The following is a 17,279-nucleotide window of genomic DNA, read 5'->3' as shown; positions in this document are numbered from 1 at the left end:
ACATACATACTGTACATACATACACGTTCATCTAACACGCTCTATCTGCTACAACCGTTTTGCTACCTGGTCATGTTATACTTCGATGGAAAGATTTGGGGGATTTGTCATACTTTTTAATTTTCAACATTTTACCCACAATATTCTGCCAAAACCATTTAGTCACCCATCACTGGGGTGTGATTATTCTACTGCCCTCCTCTGGCAGTCTTATAAATTACTTCAAAGCTTATAATTAAAAAAAAAAAAAGTATTTAGTCACAATGAAATTCTACAACCTAAAGGCTGTTCATCTGAAACTTGCAATGTTAGTACTATATATTTTGCCTGACCATTCATTGAGTGTTTAGGGGTATTGAGTTGCATATAACATCCCCTTTAAATACTCCGTTGTGGCCTATTTTAGGAACCTAAATGATCACCTTGGTCCAGTGGTGATGGACGTCCATAGTTCCCAGCATCACATGGCCGGCTGCGCTCATGCCAGTGTGGTCCGTAAATATCACTGTGCGCCCTGGAGTGGTACAAATGTTTGTGGGCAACAATAGTAACAGGGCATACAAACAGGCCGCAACCACTCAGCTACATTAAAAGACTAAATCATAAATATACTTGTGGGTTCGTTTCAAACACAAAAGATCTCTGGCTGTGCAAAAACACAGCACAACTGCAGATCGCAGATAAAAGAGATAAAGGAGATAAAGGAGATGGACAGATGGATGAAAACATAGATGTATAGATAGATGGACAGACAAAACAGACAATTGAGTTAAAGTCTTTGCCATTTCGATGGGGGGAAAATATGCAGATATCTACCTTTAGCCATCTTCAGAGATTCAGGGCTCTGCCGAGTCAAGCGACTTAAACTGTGTAATTGGCTACATCGATGAGAAACTCCCCAACTTCTCTGCCACCTATGCCAATAAAAACAGCAAAGGCCCGATTTAGAATTAGCAACAGTGGAGAATTATTATACAGAGGTGTGGATCATTTAAGCCAGCCAATGATGCTTCTTCCCCTATTTGTTTTTTACTTGGTCTAGAAAACGTAAAAAAAAAAAACAAACAACAAAAAAATCCCACCCTTTTATCCCCCCCACATTAGACAAAAGAAAAAACTTTAACAGAATATATGGCCGAGATACAAGTTTTGTGCCTTTATCATTCTGTCTGAGACCTCAGTCTGTCAAAGGCAGCATTCACAGACATACATCAAGTAACATGGTCACAAACCCCATGTAGTGCCATATTGCCAATACTTTAACAAAGGTGGGTGGGGTATGGGAATGTTACCCTGAATGATGCACAGTTGTTATCAAACTTGCCATGTCTCCTGGAGTGGAGGCAAAGTGAGGAAATAATGACACATGAGATCTTGAACGTTGATATTGCACCTTACCGAACATCAGAAAGCTGCAGCAGACGAGAGACTTCATTCGTCAAACGGTCCAGTTCCTCCCTTAGCGGGAAACTATGGCTCAGCCTCTTGGTGGCTGCTTCTTGATTATTCTCTAACCAGGAGCTGGAACAAAAACATACAGATGTGTGCAAAGAGCAGTCTAATGAGAAGTAAAAAGGTCAACGGATATTAAAAAGACTGATTTCATTAGCAGGGCAAAAATATATAACTACTAAAGAAAATGAAAATGTTTCTTTACCAAGTAATGTCTTAGAGATCCTTAGTCACCTTTATATTTGGTGATACATAATTTGTGGTAGATGGCCAAAAAAAGTCTTTACGTAAAAAAATAAGCTACATTTATACTGGTTGTACTAATAGGATGCAAATCCCAGGAGTCATTGCACCCAAATTAACTTTAAATCTTCAGACCAAGCAATAATCTACATGTGTTTTTGTTTAAAATAAATCAGTTCTGTACTATGAGAAAATACTTGTAGCATTTTTTTAAACTACTCTGAATGATATTTTTAATGCATTATAATGTAACAAGCATTTTTTGTTTCTATTGCAACCATTTACAAAGTCACATCCCCTTCCTCTTCTGAAACATGCTCTGACACACCCCTTTTTGAGCCCTGCCCTCTCTCTAGCAGTGCACCAATTGTATCTAGTGACTGCCAGGTCACATGATCTTCCCACAGAACTTTGCCTCTTTGGTCCTCTTCTGCTGCACTAACAGCCATTTAGTGAAACCCCGAGCCAAATCTTTGCCGATGGATCACAGGAGAATGGATTGATCGGCAACTTAGCTAATTACTTATTGTGTGGATTGTATTGATACACATTAAACATTGAAGGAAAAAAAAGCAGCTTGGACTGCTACTTTAATGGCAGATAGACGATTTGGGTACAACACAATAGATTGCTCTGGAGTCATTATTCTGCAGCCACAGGGTTATATGCTGGATATAAGTATGGCCATATAGCTGAACTCAACCCCCTTTAAAAGCACAAGTCCTTTAGTATATTCTTAACTTTATTGAAGGAGTCACAGAAATGAAAGGTACTTGTAGATGTTTTGTGTAGGTAGAGAGTGCTTCTCTAAGTGAAGGTGCTTTGTAGTAGAGGAAAGGTCAAACGAATTGCTTTTGCAAGGGAGTAGGGAAAAGCCTGCTTGGATGGAAAAGGAAGTGAGGCATTCCTGGGAGACAGGAATAGTCTCAGGACCAAACTAACTTGTCAACAAGGACAGGGGGTGGAGGGTGGAATGACCCAATCTCAGCTAGGAGAATTGGTAGGTTGCCAGGGCAACCAGCTACAGGCAATGTGGGGAGGGGACATGAAACAAAATGTATCAGTTACACAGGCACTGTGTGTTTTCAGAGCAGAGAAGCATGCAACTGAAATATAGAAAGCTGGCAGAGAGAGAGAGCTGCAAAGGGGGGAACAGAAATAAACAATCCTGTCCCAGGACAGTCAGAGCGCAAAGTGTTTTAAATTTACATTTCAGATCCATCAATGCAGCCAGCACAAGGGTGAAATCCTAACATGCTGTCTCTGACGCTGTGAGCTCTTTATACCAAATCTAATTTATACCAGTCTAAGTCCTTTAAAAAATAAAGCTGTCTCACATTTTAATCTGGTCTGTAATTGTTTCATACGCCTAAAAAATAAAATATGTTAAACTGTTCATGCAATGTCTTTATTCATCATGTATATTCCACTTAATGTAACCATCTATTTGTAACCATGTATGTGTCATCATAACTCTGTGCCTAGGACATACAGTACTTGAAAACAAGAGGTAACTTTCAATGTATTATTTCATGGTAAAATATTTCTATAAATAAATAAAATGCTTGTGTACATATTTGGTACTGTCCAGGTGAGCCTATTATTGTGTTGATAAACATTGATTATATATTAAACAGATAATGCACTCGGAGGAGCCGATGACCATGGCACAGTGACTCAAGATGATATATGCATTTTTGCTCCCTACTAGGGATTGTGGATTTCCAACCTGCTATATACAATTGGAAGTGTTCTTTGTCTATCTGTGGGTATATATACTGTATGGAAACAATTTCACATATAATTGGTACTGTCCAGATGAACTTGGAATAGTATCAATGATCTCTAATTACGTAAGTATCAATGTGAATGAAGGTAGTGCGCAAGTGATTATCCTTTACTTTAATAATAATAAAACTAAAAAGGTCTAGCAACAGGATATATGATTGCATCTTGTGGACATGCAAGTTCGAACCTTTGAGAAATATCTCTGAAAACGTGGGGATGGAGGATAGAAACCTTGATAAAAGAATCCAGCCAGCTATCGTTTAGGATATTATACGGTCGTTCCAATTATATTCAGATGGGACAATGACATAACAGATGCATACCACATTATTAAAATAATAAGTTATGTTCATGTATGTTACTGTTCACCGAGACACTTAGGGTTTTTACATAATATTGCATTATTTAATTTTCCCATAGGAATTGTAATATAATAGTAAATGTATATGCTTGATCTTGAATGAGATCTGATACTACTACCACGTGCAATAGATACTGCTACATGTTATATGATGAGCTTTTTCTTGTAACAAAATCTGCAGTATGGTAGACATTCTCATTACTTTGTTCTATATAAATTCCCCTGCTTTAAACATTAAACATTTTTTTTAATGTAATGAAGATCTATGCAAAGATGCAACTTAAATAATGTATAAATATAAACTTCTATTTTTTCCACTGTATTTAACGGTTTTAAGTCACTTACACACAACACAATAAGACAACCACGTTTTGTGTATGAAAATAAAGATTAGATTGAGTGCGTTTTTATTACACTATACTTAACGGTTGGGCTGGTTGCTTAGCAACTAGATACACAAGCAGTTTTGGTACCAGCATCACTGCTTCTCTCCACGTTTCTCACTCTCCCTCCCTCCCGCGTCTGGATGTATAAGTAGCACGGCGGCACCACTACTTTTTATCTTGAAAAGGGTCAAAGTTAGGACCGAAATGTTGAGATCTTGTTTTGTATCAAACACTTTAGTTTTTGGAACGCAAGTCCACTACAGTGCCATCTATACTTCTCTTTGATGAAATCGTTCAACTTCGCTGGATTGAGGTGCACCCGTGGCAGGACCAGCCAGATTTCCAAGTGCTCCTTTTCCATAAATACTGTGAACTGTGCCAAATTACTTATGTGGAACTGGAGAATGAAATAATAATATCATCACTCACCCAGTTTACAGATGGGGAAAACTGGATCTGGGTAGGTGTACCCCCAAAGAAGTCTGGTTAGGACAAAATGCACACCGGGTCATTCTGTCACTAGTTGACGCAGGGCGCGTGACCAGCTCGGTCAGAGGCAGCGAGACAAGTCTCTCCAAAGGCTTAGCATTTAGCTCGACATTGAGACCAAAGAGGGTAATAACCCCCGTAGGTCTGCAAGACACTATCAGTTTGGCACCAGTGTTTTTACTTTACAATAACTCCTCCCTTTTAGATATGATTTATTTTCACCTTTTTCTTGTTACACCCCACTGCTCTGCTTTTTTCATCCTTTTGGTTCATGGTTATTCACTTGTGAGTTCACCATTTATGACCATTGAGCCCATATGCAACACTGCTGAGCACATGGATTTAAGTTTATCATTGTGTGTCCAGATCTATAGTGGTCACTCAGCATTACATGAGCAGAGGTCGCCACCAGTTGAGAAATATATATTTCTCCTTTTAATTAGTTACATTTGATTTCCTGCAGTATAATCAAATGTTGAGTTTTATTTAGAGGTTCTTGAGTGCTATAACATGGATCTAGTGTATATAGTTGGGGTCAACTATTATCCGTAACAGCACCCCTCTAGTCAGTATTCATATCAATAGGGTTGAGCAGGTATCTTTCTTTAACATAGGTGTGTGCTGGACAAGGTTTTAAACCCATCGACTTATAAAATGATATTCAGTGCTCTGGTCAGCAAGCCACTTCATTTCCATTTCCCAGCAGAGTTGGTGAAAGCGAATACAGGACATTAATTCAAAATTGCTTTGGAAAAAAACCCCACAAAAATATCACAGATATGAAAAAAGTCAAGGATCAAATTTGATCTGGAGTTTCATTAGCGGAAGGAAAAACATAGGTGAGGCAGGTGGTTCCTATCTGCAGTCATTCTCCATGTTTTAGTAATAGATGCGGATTTCTGAGAAACTACCATAATTACCTGCACAATCAGCACAGCGATGAAAATAAATACAAATATAATAAACAGCATTTCGGATCGAGGAAGAGAACACATCTCCGTACCTAATGGTGGTCTCCACTCTATGGGCTTGTTCCAGCTCTTCCTCAGGATCCTTGAAGCCAGTGAAGGAGTAATAAGTCTTGTCCCATTTTATGGGCCTGTAGAAGGTCGTTCTTGCTCCCTTCTGGTGCTGGGAGTCCACACCTACATTTCGGCTTTGCACATGGTCAGTGGACAAGCTGCAAGAGTTGAGGATATCCAACACTGTGCTGTGCAAGTCCCTGGTGTCCAAAGTGAAACGGACTGTCCGAAACCCTATCAGTTGCAACCAACAGAAAAATAAAACATTAAAACAAACAAGTCTGTGTCTGGTTTAAAAAAGGTTCTGAGACAGAACCATAAATACAAAAAAGAAGGTGCATAGGAGGTTCTATTTTACGTGATGTTTAGAACTCGAGGAGTAATCCACATGGATGTGATATAGGTGATAGATGCAGATAAAAAATAATAATTGCAACAAAATTTGCCTTTATGCAAGGGAATTTGTAAAAACAAAGTACCTAGTTCTTTCCCATCAAATATGAAATGGCTTCCAATGTGATACAAGGTGAAAGGAAGTGTGCAACTACAATCAATCATATAAAGTGAAGTGTTAGGTGATGGTAAAATAAATTATTACGTGACCTTTGGACACAAATATTGGAGCGTCTGCAGCTGTGAGACCAGGGATGGCTCAAAACACCCCCTACACGTTTAGACAAATACACAAAAACACAGCGCACAACGCGCATAGTGCATTAAAAGAAATATTATTCAATCATGTAGTACAGGTAAGTATTAGGCTGAGTCCATGCTCCCTGCTTGCTCGCTGAGGCGCGCTGAGGCTCAGGGAAAGCGGGTGCTTTCCCTGGCCTTGTGGTTGCTTACCGCACGCGCCGTCAGCGGGCCGTCAGGGGGCGGGCGTGTCACTGGCCGGGGGCAGGCCAGTGACGTCACGGAGCTGGTTCGCCCTCATTGGGCGAACCGCTCACGAGACCGGCCTGACGCGCCGGCAAGCAGGGGAATTTTAAATTCCCCTAAGACCTGCTCTTCCGCAAGCGCGCGGAAGTGCAGGTGAGCCCCTACTAAAGCCGCTCTAATTGCGGCTGTAGGGGCTCAGTGCTGAGCGGGAGCGCGCGTCAGCACGCTTCCGCCAGCAAGCAGTAAACATGGCCGAGGCCTTATGCGTACATCAGGGTAGAAAAAAACAGCATGTCAGGGGTTAATGTTACCCATGCGCCAGACAGATCTCCAGATAAGATGTAATCTAGGTAAGTGCAGCTTCCCGTCTTTGGATCTCTCAGTCACGAGCCAAATCCTGGATAGTCCCACTCCTTGGGGTAGAAAGTCCAGCAAACTCGTGGTGAGCGAGGGAGAGAACCCTACAGCGGTTCGATTTAATAATATTTCTTTTAATGCACCATGAGCGTTGTGCGCTGTGTTTTTGTGTATTTTTTCTTCCAATGTGATAGCTGCTGATGTTTTTCCATGTGTCTAGGGGTGATTACAACTATGCTCCTTTTCCATTCATTACATCAGGGCTATGGGATTGCGACACTAGTGTTCATATTGTCCTGGTGCCGAGTGACTTTAGAACTGATGCTACAGACTAAGTTATACGAGTAGAAGCAGTCATGCCCCCATATTTGATTTACCCCCCCCCCCCCACATAATATGCAGTGGGAGGTTTCACAGAGCAAAACCGCTGTATTTTGAGCTCAGGACCCCTTTTATTCCGGATAACATTTTCCTTTAATAATGCGAGTTGGGAAAAGCAAACCAATATCAAGTGGCGATATTTTCTATTTGCTTGGGTACAAAGGGGCTAAAAAAGCACGTCTACCAATATTAATAAAGTACCCACATAATAAGCCTGTATAATACAGGTGGTGCTCCCTGGACTTAATGAAAACACTATATTCAAAGACAGAACGTTGTAAGTTCTAAAGAGCAGGACCTACTAAAACTCCAAACTGGGGCACACAGGGTACAAAAATATGTGACTTTTATTGAACAAGCAAATGAATAAGGACAGGCAAACTTACTATAATAAAACACTAAAAACATATAGTGAACCGTCTCCATTAAACATTGTAAATGCAAGAATATGCATATAACAATAAAGTGATACTAGAGGCTCCTATGTACAGGTGGTCCTCGTTTTACGACGTTTCGTTTTACGACGAACGGCTTATCCGACGCTAGTCAATGCATCCCTATGGCCCGTTTTACGACGCCCGAACGGCTTATCCGACGCTCTTACGACGTTTTACAAAATTGCTACAATTGCCCAATCAGAAGGCTGCAGGTTAGTGAAATCATTCTGAACAGTCTGTGTGAAGGTTTAGTGGTGTATTTTAGGCCCTAACCATGTCTGATAAAAGCAAAAAGCAAAGTGCTGTTACTCCAAAAAGGATTAGAAAATCTATTACTTTGGAGAACAAACAAAACATAATAAAGTGCTCTGAGAAAGGAGAGATGAACACAGAAATTGGACGTGCCTTGGATATACCTCTCACAACTATTGTGACAATAATAAAAGAAAAGGCAAGAATCTTGGAACAGATAAAGGGCTCAGCACCTATGCAAGGTACGACAATAAGGCAACGTGTTGGGCATATTGCTGAGGTAAAAAAACTCCTCATCATATGGCTGGAAGATCAATCCCAGCGTCATGTGCCTATTAGTTTAGCCTTAATTCAGGCCAAGGCTTTGAGTCTTTATGAGGACATTAAGCACCAGCATGGAGAAGGGACCACTGAGGAAACGTTCACTGCAAGTAAGGGCTGGTTTATGCGGTTTAAAGAGAGGGCAAACTTGCATAACATTAAAGTGACCGGTGAAGCTGCTAGTGCTGATGAGGAGGCAGCTAAAACCTTCCCTGTTACATTGGCCAAAATTATAGAGGACGGTGGCTATTGCGCACGTCAAGTGTTCAATGTTGATGAGACTGGGCTCTACTGGAAGAAAATGCCCAGTAGAAGCTACATTGCAAGAGAGGAAAAATCTATGCCTGGTTTTAAAGTTGCAAAGGACAGGCTGACTCTTCTGCTTGGATCAAATGCTGCAGGTGATTTAAAGCTAAAACCTTTGCTTGTTTATCATGCAGAAAACCCTAGGGCATTCAAGGGTTATGCAAAGAGCACACTTCCAGTGATTTGGAAGTCCAACCGTAAGGCATGGGTAACAGGGAGCCTTTTTGAGGACTGGTTCCAGCATCAATTTATCCCAGCTGTGCAATTATATTGCATAAACCAGAACCTTAATTTTAAAGCATTGCTGCTCCTGAACAATGCTCCTGCCCATCCCGTGTACCTGGATGACCATCATCCAAACGTCATGGTGGTGTTCATGCCCCCCAACACCACCTCATTGATACAGCCGATGGACCAGGGGGTTATCGCTTCTTTCAAGGCCTACTACCTTAGGCGAACATTTGCCCAGGCCACCAGAGCAACTGATGTGGAAGGAGGTCCAACGTTGAAAGAATTTTGGAAGGGTTACGACAGTAACGGCAGTAAGAAACATCGGAGAGGCATGGAATGAGGTCAAACAATCCAATTTAAATGGAGTTTGGCGTAATTTGTGCCCTGATTTTGTGTCAGATGTCCAAGGCATTACAGAGACTGTTGCAGAGGTTACAGAAACGGTTGTGCAAATGGCCAGAGATCTCAACTTGGAGGTGGAAACCGAGGATATTGAGGAGTTGCTCGCCTCACATTCTAACGAGTTGAGCAATGAAGACCTGATGCAATTAGAAGAGCAAAAAATTGCTGAAGAGGAAGCACACCAATCTGCTGAAGTGGCACAGCCACGTAAATCTTTGTCAACCAAAATGTTGGCTGCGGCATTCAAGCCCATTGATAGCGCACTGGCCATATTTGAGGAAAATGACCCTAACATTGAACGGAGTTCAACAGTCAGTCGTGGAGTGTCCAGCCAAATCAGCTGCTATAGAGAGATCTACACGCAGAAAGGAAAGGATTTGTCCAGACTTCAATGAAGAGATTCTTCAAGAGGCCCAAACCTTCAAGTCCACCTACATTACCTCCAAAAAGTCCGTTGTCTGTTGAAGATCCCCCCCAATCATCTTCCTCCAATAATTGATGTTTTTTTTTTGCTCATGTACATTACTGTACAGAATACAGTATAGTTTTATTTGTATAGTTTTATTTTACAGTTCTGGAATAAATAAATATAATGATTACATCATAATCTATGTGTGTGCTGCATATCTTATTGCTTGAGTAACATTTTCTGTGTATTTTAGCATTAAAAATGCCTTCAGGAACGGAACGTTTGATTTAAACAGTGTGCCTATGGGAAAACGGGTTTCGCTTTATGACGCTTCGCTATCCGATGCCATTTTGAGTAATGCATTGCATCGGATAACGAGGACCGCCTGTATATTACTAATGATGGAAAAGATGCCTATAATGAGCCCTAGTACAACTACAAACACTACCGAAGTAATTGAACCTCACAGTTCTCCCAGTGATTAAGGAGAGGACAGAAAAATATATATTTGCCTCTACCAAAGAAGGGATATATCCGTGTAGCTAGCTGTAAAAGCAATATCCCTTGTTCAAGCTAAACACACACACACACACACACACACACACACACACACACACACACACACACACACACACACACACACACACACACACACACACACTATAATGAGAGCAAACCCTGGTAGAACTGCAGCAACACAGAATCAAAGTGAACCAATATATACAAAGTATACACCCTTTTCTCAATTAGTGTCGCAAATCTACCCAAAGATAGTGGTAGGTGTAGAATGTTAAACACATGGGGACATATAGAGCATATATACGACGGTATGATAATAATAACAACAACAACATGTTCTTGTATAGCGCTGCTAATTTTATGTAGCGCTTTACAGAGACATTTTGCAGGCACAGGTCTCTGCCCCGTGGAGCTTACAATCTGTTTTTGGTGCATGAGGCACAGGGAGATAAAGTGACTTGCCCAAAGTCACAAGTAGCCGACATCTGGAATTGAACTGGGTTCCCCTGCTTCAAACTCAGTGCCAGTCAGTGTCTTTACTCACTGTGCCACCGCAATGTAAACGTAATACGGTGCCTTCAAAAGTATCTGCACAAACTACTGTACTTGGATCACCATTGCCTTGCAACCTGCTATGGACTGTCATGTAATGTTGACTTTCTTTTTGTGCTACAGGCAGCTTTCTGGGGGCCCGGCCCCTGTGAGGGCGGCCACCGCGCGTTTTTCCAGGAGACTGGAAAATTGAGATCAGACCTAGCGACTGAGCGTTAGGCCACGCCCCCAGCGGTTCAGCCAATGAGGGCGAACCTGCCGGGTGACGTCCTGGCCGCGCCCCGTCACTCCTCCCCCGTCTTTTCCCCTGCAGCTCACTACAGACCGGGGAACTCGGCTGCAGGCACGCGTGCAGCGCAGGCACTGGGGCCGTAGCCTTACAGGCTGTTACAGGACCATTGTATAGATATCTCTATGTGCCTTTCTGGATGTGCCATCAATGTTGTTGCCTTACAGCCACATGCATCTAGTGAAGGATCTTTAACTCAGGGCATGATCATGCTTTCTCCCGCAGGTTGTGTAGGGTATCTGCTGTTTTGAGTGTTATACAGGTTTGACTCTACGGTTTCATAGTGACTTACTCCTTTGCTTGTCCCAATACCCGTTTACACTAGACCATTTTGTTTTGATATTTTTATATCTGTTAGGAGAGGGACTGGGTTTTGAGGGTGCAGGGAAGTAAAATGGGCCAGCAGAAGGGGGGTTCCACCCCGAAATGTTAAACGTTGCCCCCTGCATCTTTATTTCCGTATTTCCTTCCACGTTAGGGGTTTTCCTATTCCTTCCCCATCTCCCTGTGATTTCACTTTTCCTTCCCCCACTTCACTTCAGGCTGCACCCGCAGTCAGTTTGTATATCCCTGTTCATCTGTATGAGTCAGTTTGTATATCCCGGTTCACCTGTATATATTGTTGCGTTATGATGTTGTGTTTTGCAATACATATTCTTTATTACACCATCAGTCTTTCTGTTTTCCTTTGGAGTGCTGGGAACACCAGGAGGGTTATAGAGTTTATTCAGGGGAGATTTGGGGTCTCTCCACTTGTTCCCGTGCACCCACCACATTTTTAGCATTTCATATTATACATTCACGGTAGTGCTGCCTTTACTATATACTTTCTTTATTCATTTGCTTGTTCAATAACAGTCATAGGTTTTTTATTTGCTTGCAAGAAAGAGCCTGCCCGGGAGATCACTGCCACCCATAAAAAAACCGCAGTAAGCACTGGAGAATTCTCAGAGTTCAAAAGAGCACTTTTCAGTATTAGAAAATCCCCAAGTTTAGCTACAATGTAAAAGAAAAATATGAACAGATCCTTTAAAGCATTTAAAACTGCTGCGTGGAAGTCAACAGCCTGTCAAGGAGTAATATATACACAGAGGAAGCCCCACAAAAATAAATAAAAAATTAATTCTTTAAAATATATATCAGATAGCCAACATATTTAAGTGGAGAGAGAGACGGGGCTTTTTCTGTGTAAGCTCTGGTTGAACCCAGTGACATCAGATAAAAAGGGAGCGGCGAGAGGAAAGTAAGGGGCGTACTATAGTGTGTGCGGCCGTGCACGCGCGGGTGCCTGTGCGAATGCGCGTGCACGCTTTTTGTCTGTATGCTGTGAGCGAGTGAGGTACTGTATGTATGTATATGTGTGTATGTGTATGTGTGTGTGTTAAATAAAATAAGTTTTGAAATAAATACTTTAATAATTTGTTTATTAACATTGTACATACAGTACACACACAGCGCAAATTCTTTATTTTACTCATCTTCCCCCCTGTCGGCCGGTTCCGCATGCACGGCACCATTATAGAAAGGCTGACTAACCTCAGCCAACTAAAACTGCCGCGCGCTATAGAACAGCCCAAAACCGTTTCCAAATCTCAGCTAACCTGGTTTACAAACCAACTTATAATTATATTTTAATTAATGTTATAATGAAAAAATACTTACTGGTGTAAAATTTCGTTTAAAAAAAAAGCATGAATTTCTGAGAAGTAACCCCTCAAACGTGTCACTGCTATTAGTATACTTTCATCGTAGGAGAGCTTGCCCCTCTTAGTATGAAAGATGGCTACAAGGCATCCTGAGACAATACAGGTTTTATACATATCCCAGGCAAATTGATATTCCTGGATTGACTTGGACTTAATAAGCATTTTGTGCACAGATCTAGGCAGATATATCTTGTTACTTTGATACACAGGTACGTTATACATCGGACACAAATGTTCACCTGACAGCCGGCTGGAATCATGAATGTCCCCAGAACTCTGCTCAGTTTCTCTCACATAGAACGTGAGCAGGGCAGGTTTATGGAACCTCACTCCAGGTTTCTGAAGATTTTCCAAGTAGCCGTTTAATCTCTTAAGCGAATTTTCATTCACCTCCTAAAAAAAAAATTTAAAAATCACATAACTAAGCAAACGAGCTGTGAATACACAAAAGAGAAAGAAAGAGGAAGAGAGATTGATAGGGAAATGACGAGTAGTAGGAAAGGAAATCACGTTTCTGATTCGGTAAAGAACTTATTCCACAGAAGAATTAAAAAAATAAATTAAAAAAAAACAAGAAGGAGTGAGAAATAAAGAAATGTACATTGAAAGGAAAGTGAAATGATAGGAGACTAGCACATATTGACAAATATACTGTCCACAAACGTTAAATGCTTACCCTTTCCCTTGGATATTGACCAAAGAAATCTGGATGCACAGCAAAATAGAAAGGTCTTAATGCATTGACAGCATCAGCACCTGATAGGGCTCTGGCAAGGAGATGCTTCTGAAACACCTGCCACCAACACAGTCTGAAAGTGATCAGAGAGGTAACACACAGGGGCAAACTCAGAGGTCCCTATTCAATATGCAGTGAGGCCCCTTCCCCATGGTAGAGATGTGACTCCTGCCCATATGACTTCACACTGTTATATTCCCAACATTACAGAACAGGAATTTGAGTGTCGAAATGATTTTACATTAATTACCAATGTATGGCAAGATATTTTATGATGCGGTGTGTGGAGGGGGGAGCGGGCCGGTGATGCGGTGAGAAGGGATGGGGGAGCGGGCCGGTGATGCGGTGAGAAGGGATGGGGGAGCGGGCCGGTGATGCGGTGAGAAGGGATGGGGGAGCGGGCCGGTGATGCGGTGAGAAGGGATGGGGGAGCGGGCCGGTGATGCGGTGAGAAGGGATGGGGGAGCGGGCCGGTGATGCGGTGAGAAGGGATGGGGGAGCGGGCCGGTGATGCGGTGAGAAGGGATGGGGGAGCGGGCCGGTGATGCGGTGAGAAGGGATGGGGGAGCGGGCCGGTGATGCGGTGAGAAGGGATGGGGGAGCGGGCCGGTGATGCGGTGAGAAGGGATGGGGGAGCGGGCCGGTGATGCGGTGAGAAGGGATGGGGGAGCGGGCCGGTGATGCTGTGAGGTGAGATGTAGGAGTGGGCCGGTGATGCGGTATGGAGGGGGGGGGGAGGGGGAAACAGGCTGTTGATTTGAAGAGGAGATGAAGCGGGCTGGTGACGTGGTGTGGAGTGGGAAGCGAGCCGGTGATGCGGTGAGAAGAGAAAGGGCAGCGGGCCGGTGATGCTGTGAGGTGAGATGGAGGAGTGGGCCGGTGATGCGGTGAGAAGAAAAGGGGGAGCGGGCTAGTGATGCTGTGAGGTGAGATGGAGGAGTGGGCCGGTGATGCGGTGAGAAGAAAAGGGGGAGCGGGCCAGTGATGCGGTTAGAAGGGATGGAGAGGGCCGGTGATGCGGTGAGAAGGGATGGGGGAAACGGGCCGGTGATGCGGTGAGAAGGGGGAGCGGGCCGGTGATGCGGTGAGAAGAAAAGGGGGAGCGGGCCAGTGATGCGGTTAGAAGGGATGGAGAGGGCCGGTGATGCGGTGAGAAGGGATGGGGGAAACGGGCCGGTGATGCGGTGAGAAGGGGGAGCGGGCCGGTGATGCGGTGAGAAGGGGGAGCGGGCCGGTGATGCGGTGAGAAGGGGGAGCGGGCCGGTGATGCGGTGAGAAGGGGGAGCGGGCCGGTGATGCGGTGACAAGGGATGGGGGAGCGGGCCGGTGATGCGGTGACAAGGGACGGGGGAGCGGGCCGGTGATGCGGTGAGAAGGGATGGGGGAGCGGGACGGTGATGCGGTGAGAAGGGATGGGGGAGCGGGACGGTGATGCGGTGAGAAGGGATGGGGGAGCGGGCCGGTGATGCGGTGAGAAGGGATGGGGGAGCAGGCCAGTGATGCGGTGAGAAGGGATGGGGGAGCGGGCCAGTGATGCGGTGAGAAGGGATGGGGGAGCGGGCCGGTGATGCTGTGAGGTGAGATGGAGGAGTGGGCCGGTGATGCGGTGAGAAGGGATTGGGGAGGGGGCCGGTGATGCGGTGAGAAGGGATGGGGGAGGGGGGCAGTGATGCGGTGAGAAGGGATGGAGGAGCGGGCCGGTGATGCGGTGAGAAGGGATGGGGGAGCGGGCCGATGATGCGGTGAGAAGGGATGGGGGAGCGGGCCGGTGATGCGTGAGAAGAGATGGGGGAGCGGGCCGGTGATGCAGTGAGGTGAGATGGAGGAGAGGGCTGGTGATGCGGTGAGAAGGGATGGGGGAGCGGGCCGGTGATTCAGTGAGGTGAGATGGAGGAGTGGGCTGGTAATGCGGTGAGAAGGGATGGGGGAGCGGGCCGGTGAGAAGGGATGGGGGAGCGGGCCGGTGATACGGTGAGAAGGGATGGGGGAGCGGGCCGGTGATGCTGTGAGGTGAGATGGGGGAGCGGGCCGGTGATGCGGTGAGAAGGGATGGGGGAGCGGGCCGGTGATGCGGTGAGAAGGGAGGGGGAGCGGGCCGGTGATGCGGTGAGAAGGGATGGGGGAGCGGGCCGGTGATGCGGTGAGAAGGGATGGGGAAGCGGGCCGGTGATGCGGTGAGAAGGGGGAGCGGGCCGGTGATGCGGTGAGAAGGGGGAGCGGGCCGGTGATGCGATGGGAAGGGGGAGCGAGCCGGTGATGTGGTGAGAAGGGATGGGGGAGCGGGCCGGTGATGCGGTGAGAAGAGAAGGGGGAGCGGGCCGGTGATGCGGTGAGAAGGGATGGGGGAGCGGGCCGGTGATGCGGTGAGAAGGGATGGGGGAGCGGGCCGGTGATGCGGTTAGAAGGGATGGAGGAGCGGGCCGGTGATGCGGTTAGAAGGGATGGAGGAGCGGGCCGGTGATGCGGTGAGAAGGGATGGGGGAACGGGCCGGTGATGCGGTGAGAAGGGGGAGCGGGCCGGTGATGCGGTGAGAAGGGGGAGCGGGCCGGTGATGCGGTGAGAAGGGGGAGTGGGCCGGTGATGCGGTGAGAAGGGGGAGTGGGCCGATGATGCGATGGGAAGGGGGAGCGAGCCGGTGATGCGGTGAGAAGGGGGAGCGGGCCGGTGATGCGGTGAGAAGGGATGGGGGAGCGGGCCGGTGATGCGGTGAGAAGAGAAGGGGGAGTGGGCCGGTGATGCTGTGAGAAGGGATGGAGGAGCGGGCCGGTGATGCGGTGAGAAGGGATGGAGGAGCGGGACGGTGATGCGGTGAGAAGGGATGGGGGAGCGGGCCGGTGATGCGGTGAGAAGGGATGGGGGAGCTGGACGGTGATGCGGTGAGAAGGGATGGGGGAGCGGGCCGGTGATGCGGTGAGAAGGGATGGGGGAGCGGGCCGGTGATGCGGTGAGAAGGGATGGGGGAGCGGGCCGGTGATGCGGTGAGAAGGGATGGGGGAGCGGGCCGGTGAGAAGGGATGGGGGAGCGGGCCGGTGATGCGGTGAGAAGGGATGGGGGAGCGGGCCGTTGATGCGGTGAGAAGGGATGGGGGAGCGGGCCGGTGATGCGGTGAGAAGGGATGGGGGAGCGGGCCGGTGATGCGGTGAGAAGGGATGGGGGAGCGGGCCGGTGATGCGGTGAGAAGGGGGAGCGGGCCGGTGATGCGGTGAGAAGGGGGAGCGGGCCGGTGATGCGGTGAGAAGGGGGAGCGGGCCGGTGATGCGGTGAGAAGGGGGAGCGGGCCGGTGATGCGGTGAGAAGGGGGAGCGGGCCGGTGATGCGGTGACAAGGGATGGGGGAGCGGGCCGGTGATGCGGTGACAAGGGATGGGGGAGCGGGCCGGTGATGCGGTGAGAAGGGATGGGGGAGCGGGACGGTGATGCGGTGAGAAGGGATGGGGGAGCGGGCCGGTGATGCGGTGAGAAGGGATGGGGGAGCAGGCCAGTGATGCGGTGAGAAGGGATGGGGGAGCGGGCCAGTGATGCGGTGAGAAGGGATGGGGGAGTGGGCCGGTGATGCGGTGAGAAGGGATGGGGGAGCGGGCCGGTGATGCTGTGAGGTGAGATGGAGGAGTGGGCCGGTGATGCGGTGAGAAGGGATGGGGGAGGGGGGCAGTGATGCGGTGAGAAGGGATGGAGGAGCGGGCCGGTGATGCGGTGAGAAGGGATGGGGGAGCGGGCCGATGATGCGGTGAGAAGGGATGGGGGAGCGGGCTGGTGATGC

At 46.7% G+C, this 17,279-nt stretch overlaps 1 protein-coding gene across 1 annotated transcript; it reads right to left on the bottom strand.

The window, feature by feature from the left end:
* Positions 1 to 395: 395 nt before the first annotated feature.
* Positions 396 to 13,591, bottom strand: LOC142483033 (T-cell activation inhibitor, mitochondrial-like; the record flags this gene model as incomplete). Its single annotated transcript, XM_075583122.1, has 6 exons — positions 396 to 514; positions 817 to 914; positions 1,399 to 1,521; positions 5,723 to 5,975; positions 13,022 to 13,175; positions 13,459 to 13,591. Coding segments are annotated over 6 exons (865 nt in total), but the record flags the coding sequence as incomplete, so codon positions are not given.
* Positions 13,592 to 17,279: the final 3,688 nt, after the last annotated feature.

The sequence above is a fragment of the Ascaphus truei genome, unplaced genomic scaffold, assembly GCF_040206685.1.
Source record: "Ascaphus truei isolate aAscTru1 unplaced genomic scaffold, aAscTru1.hap1 HAP1_SCAFFOLD_2883, whole genome shotgun sequence".
Classification (NCBI taxonomy): Eukaryota; Metazoa; Chordata; class Amphibia; order Anura; family Ascaphidae; genus Ascaphus; species Ascaphus truei.
The sequence above is the reverse complement of the archived record's forward strand: the minus strand, read 5'-3'. Positions and strand labels throughout refer to the sequence as shown.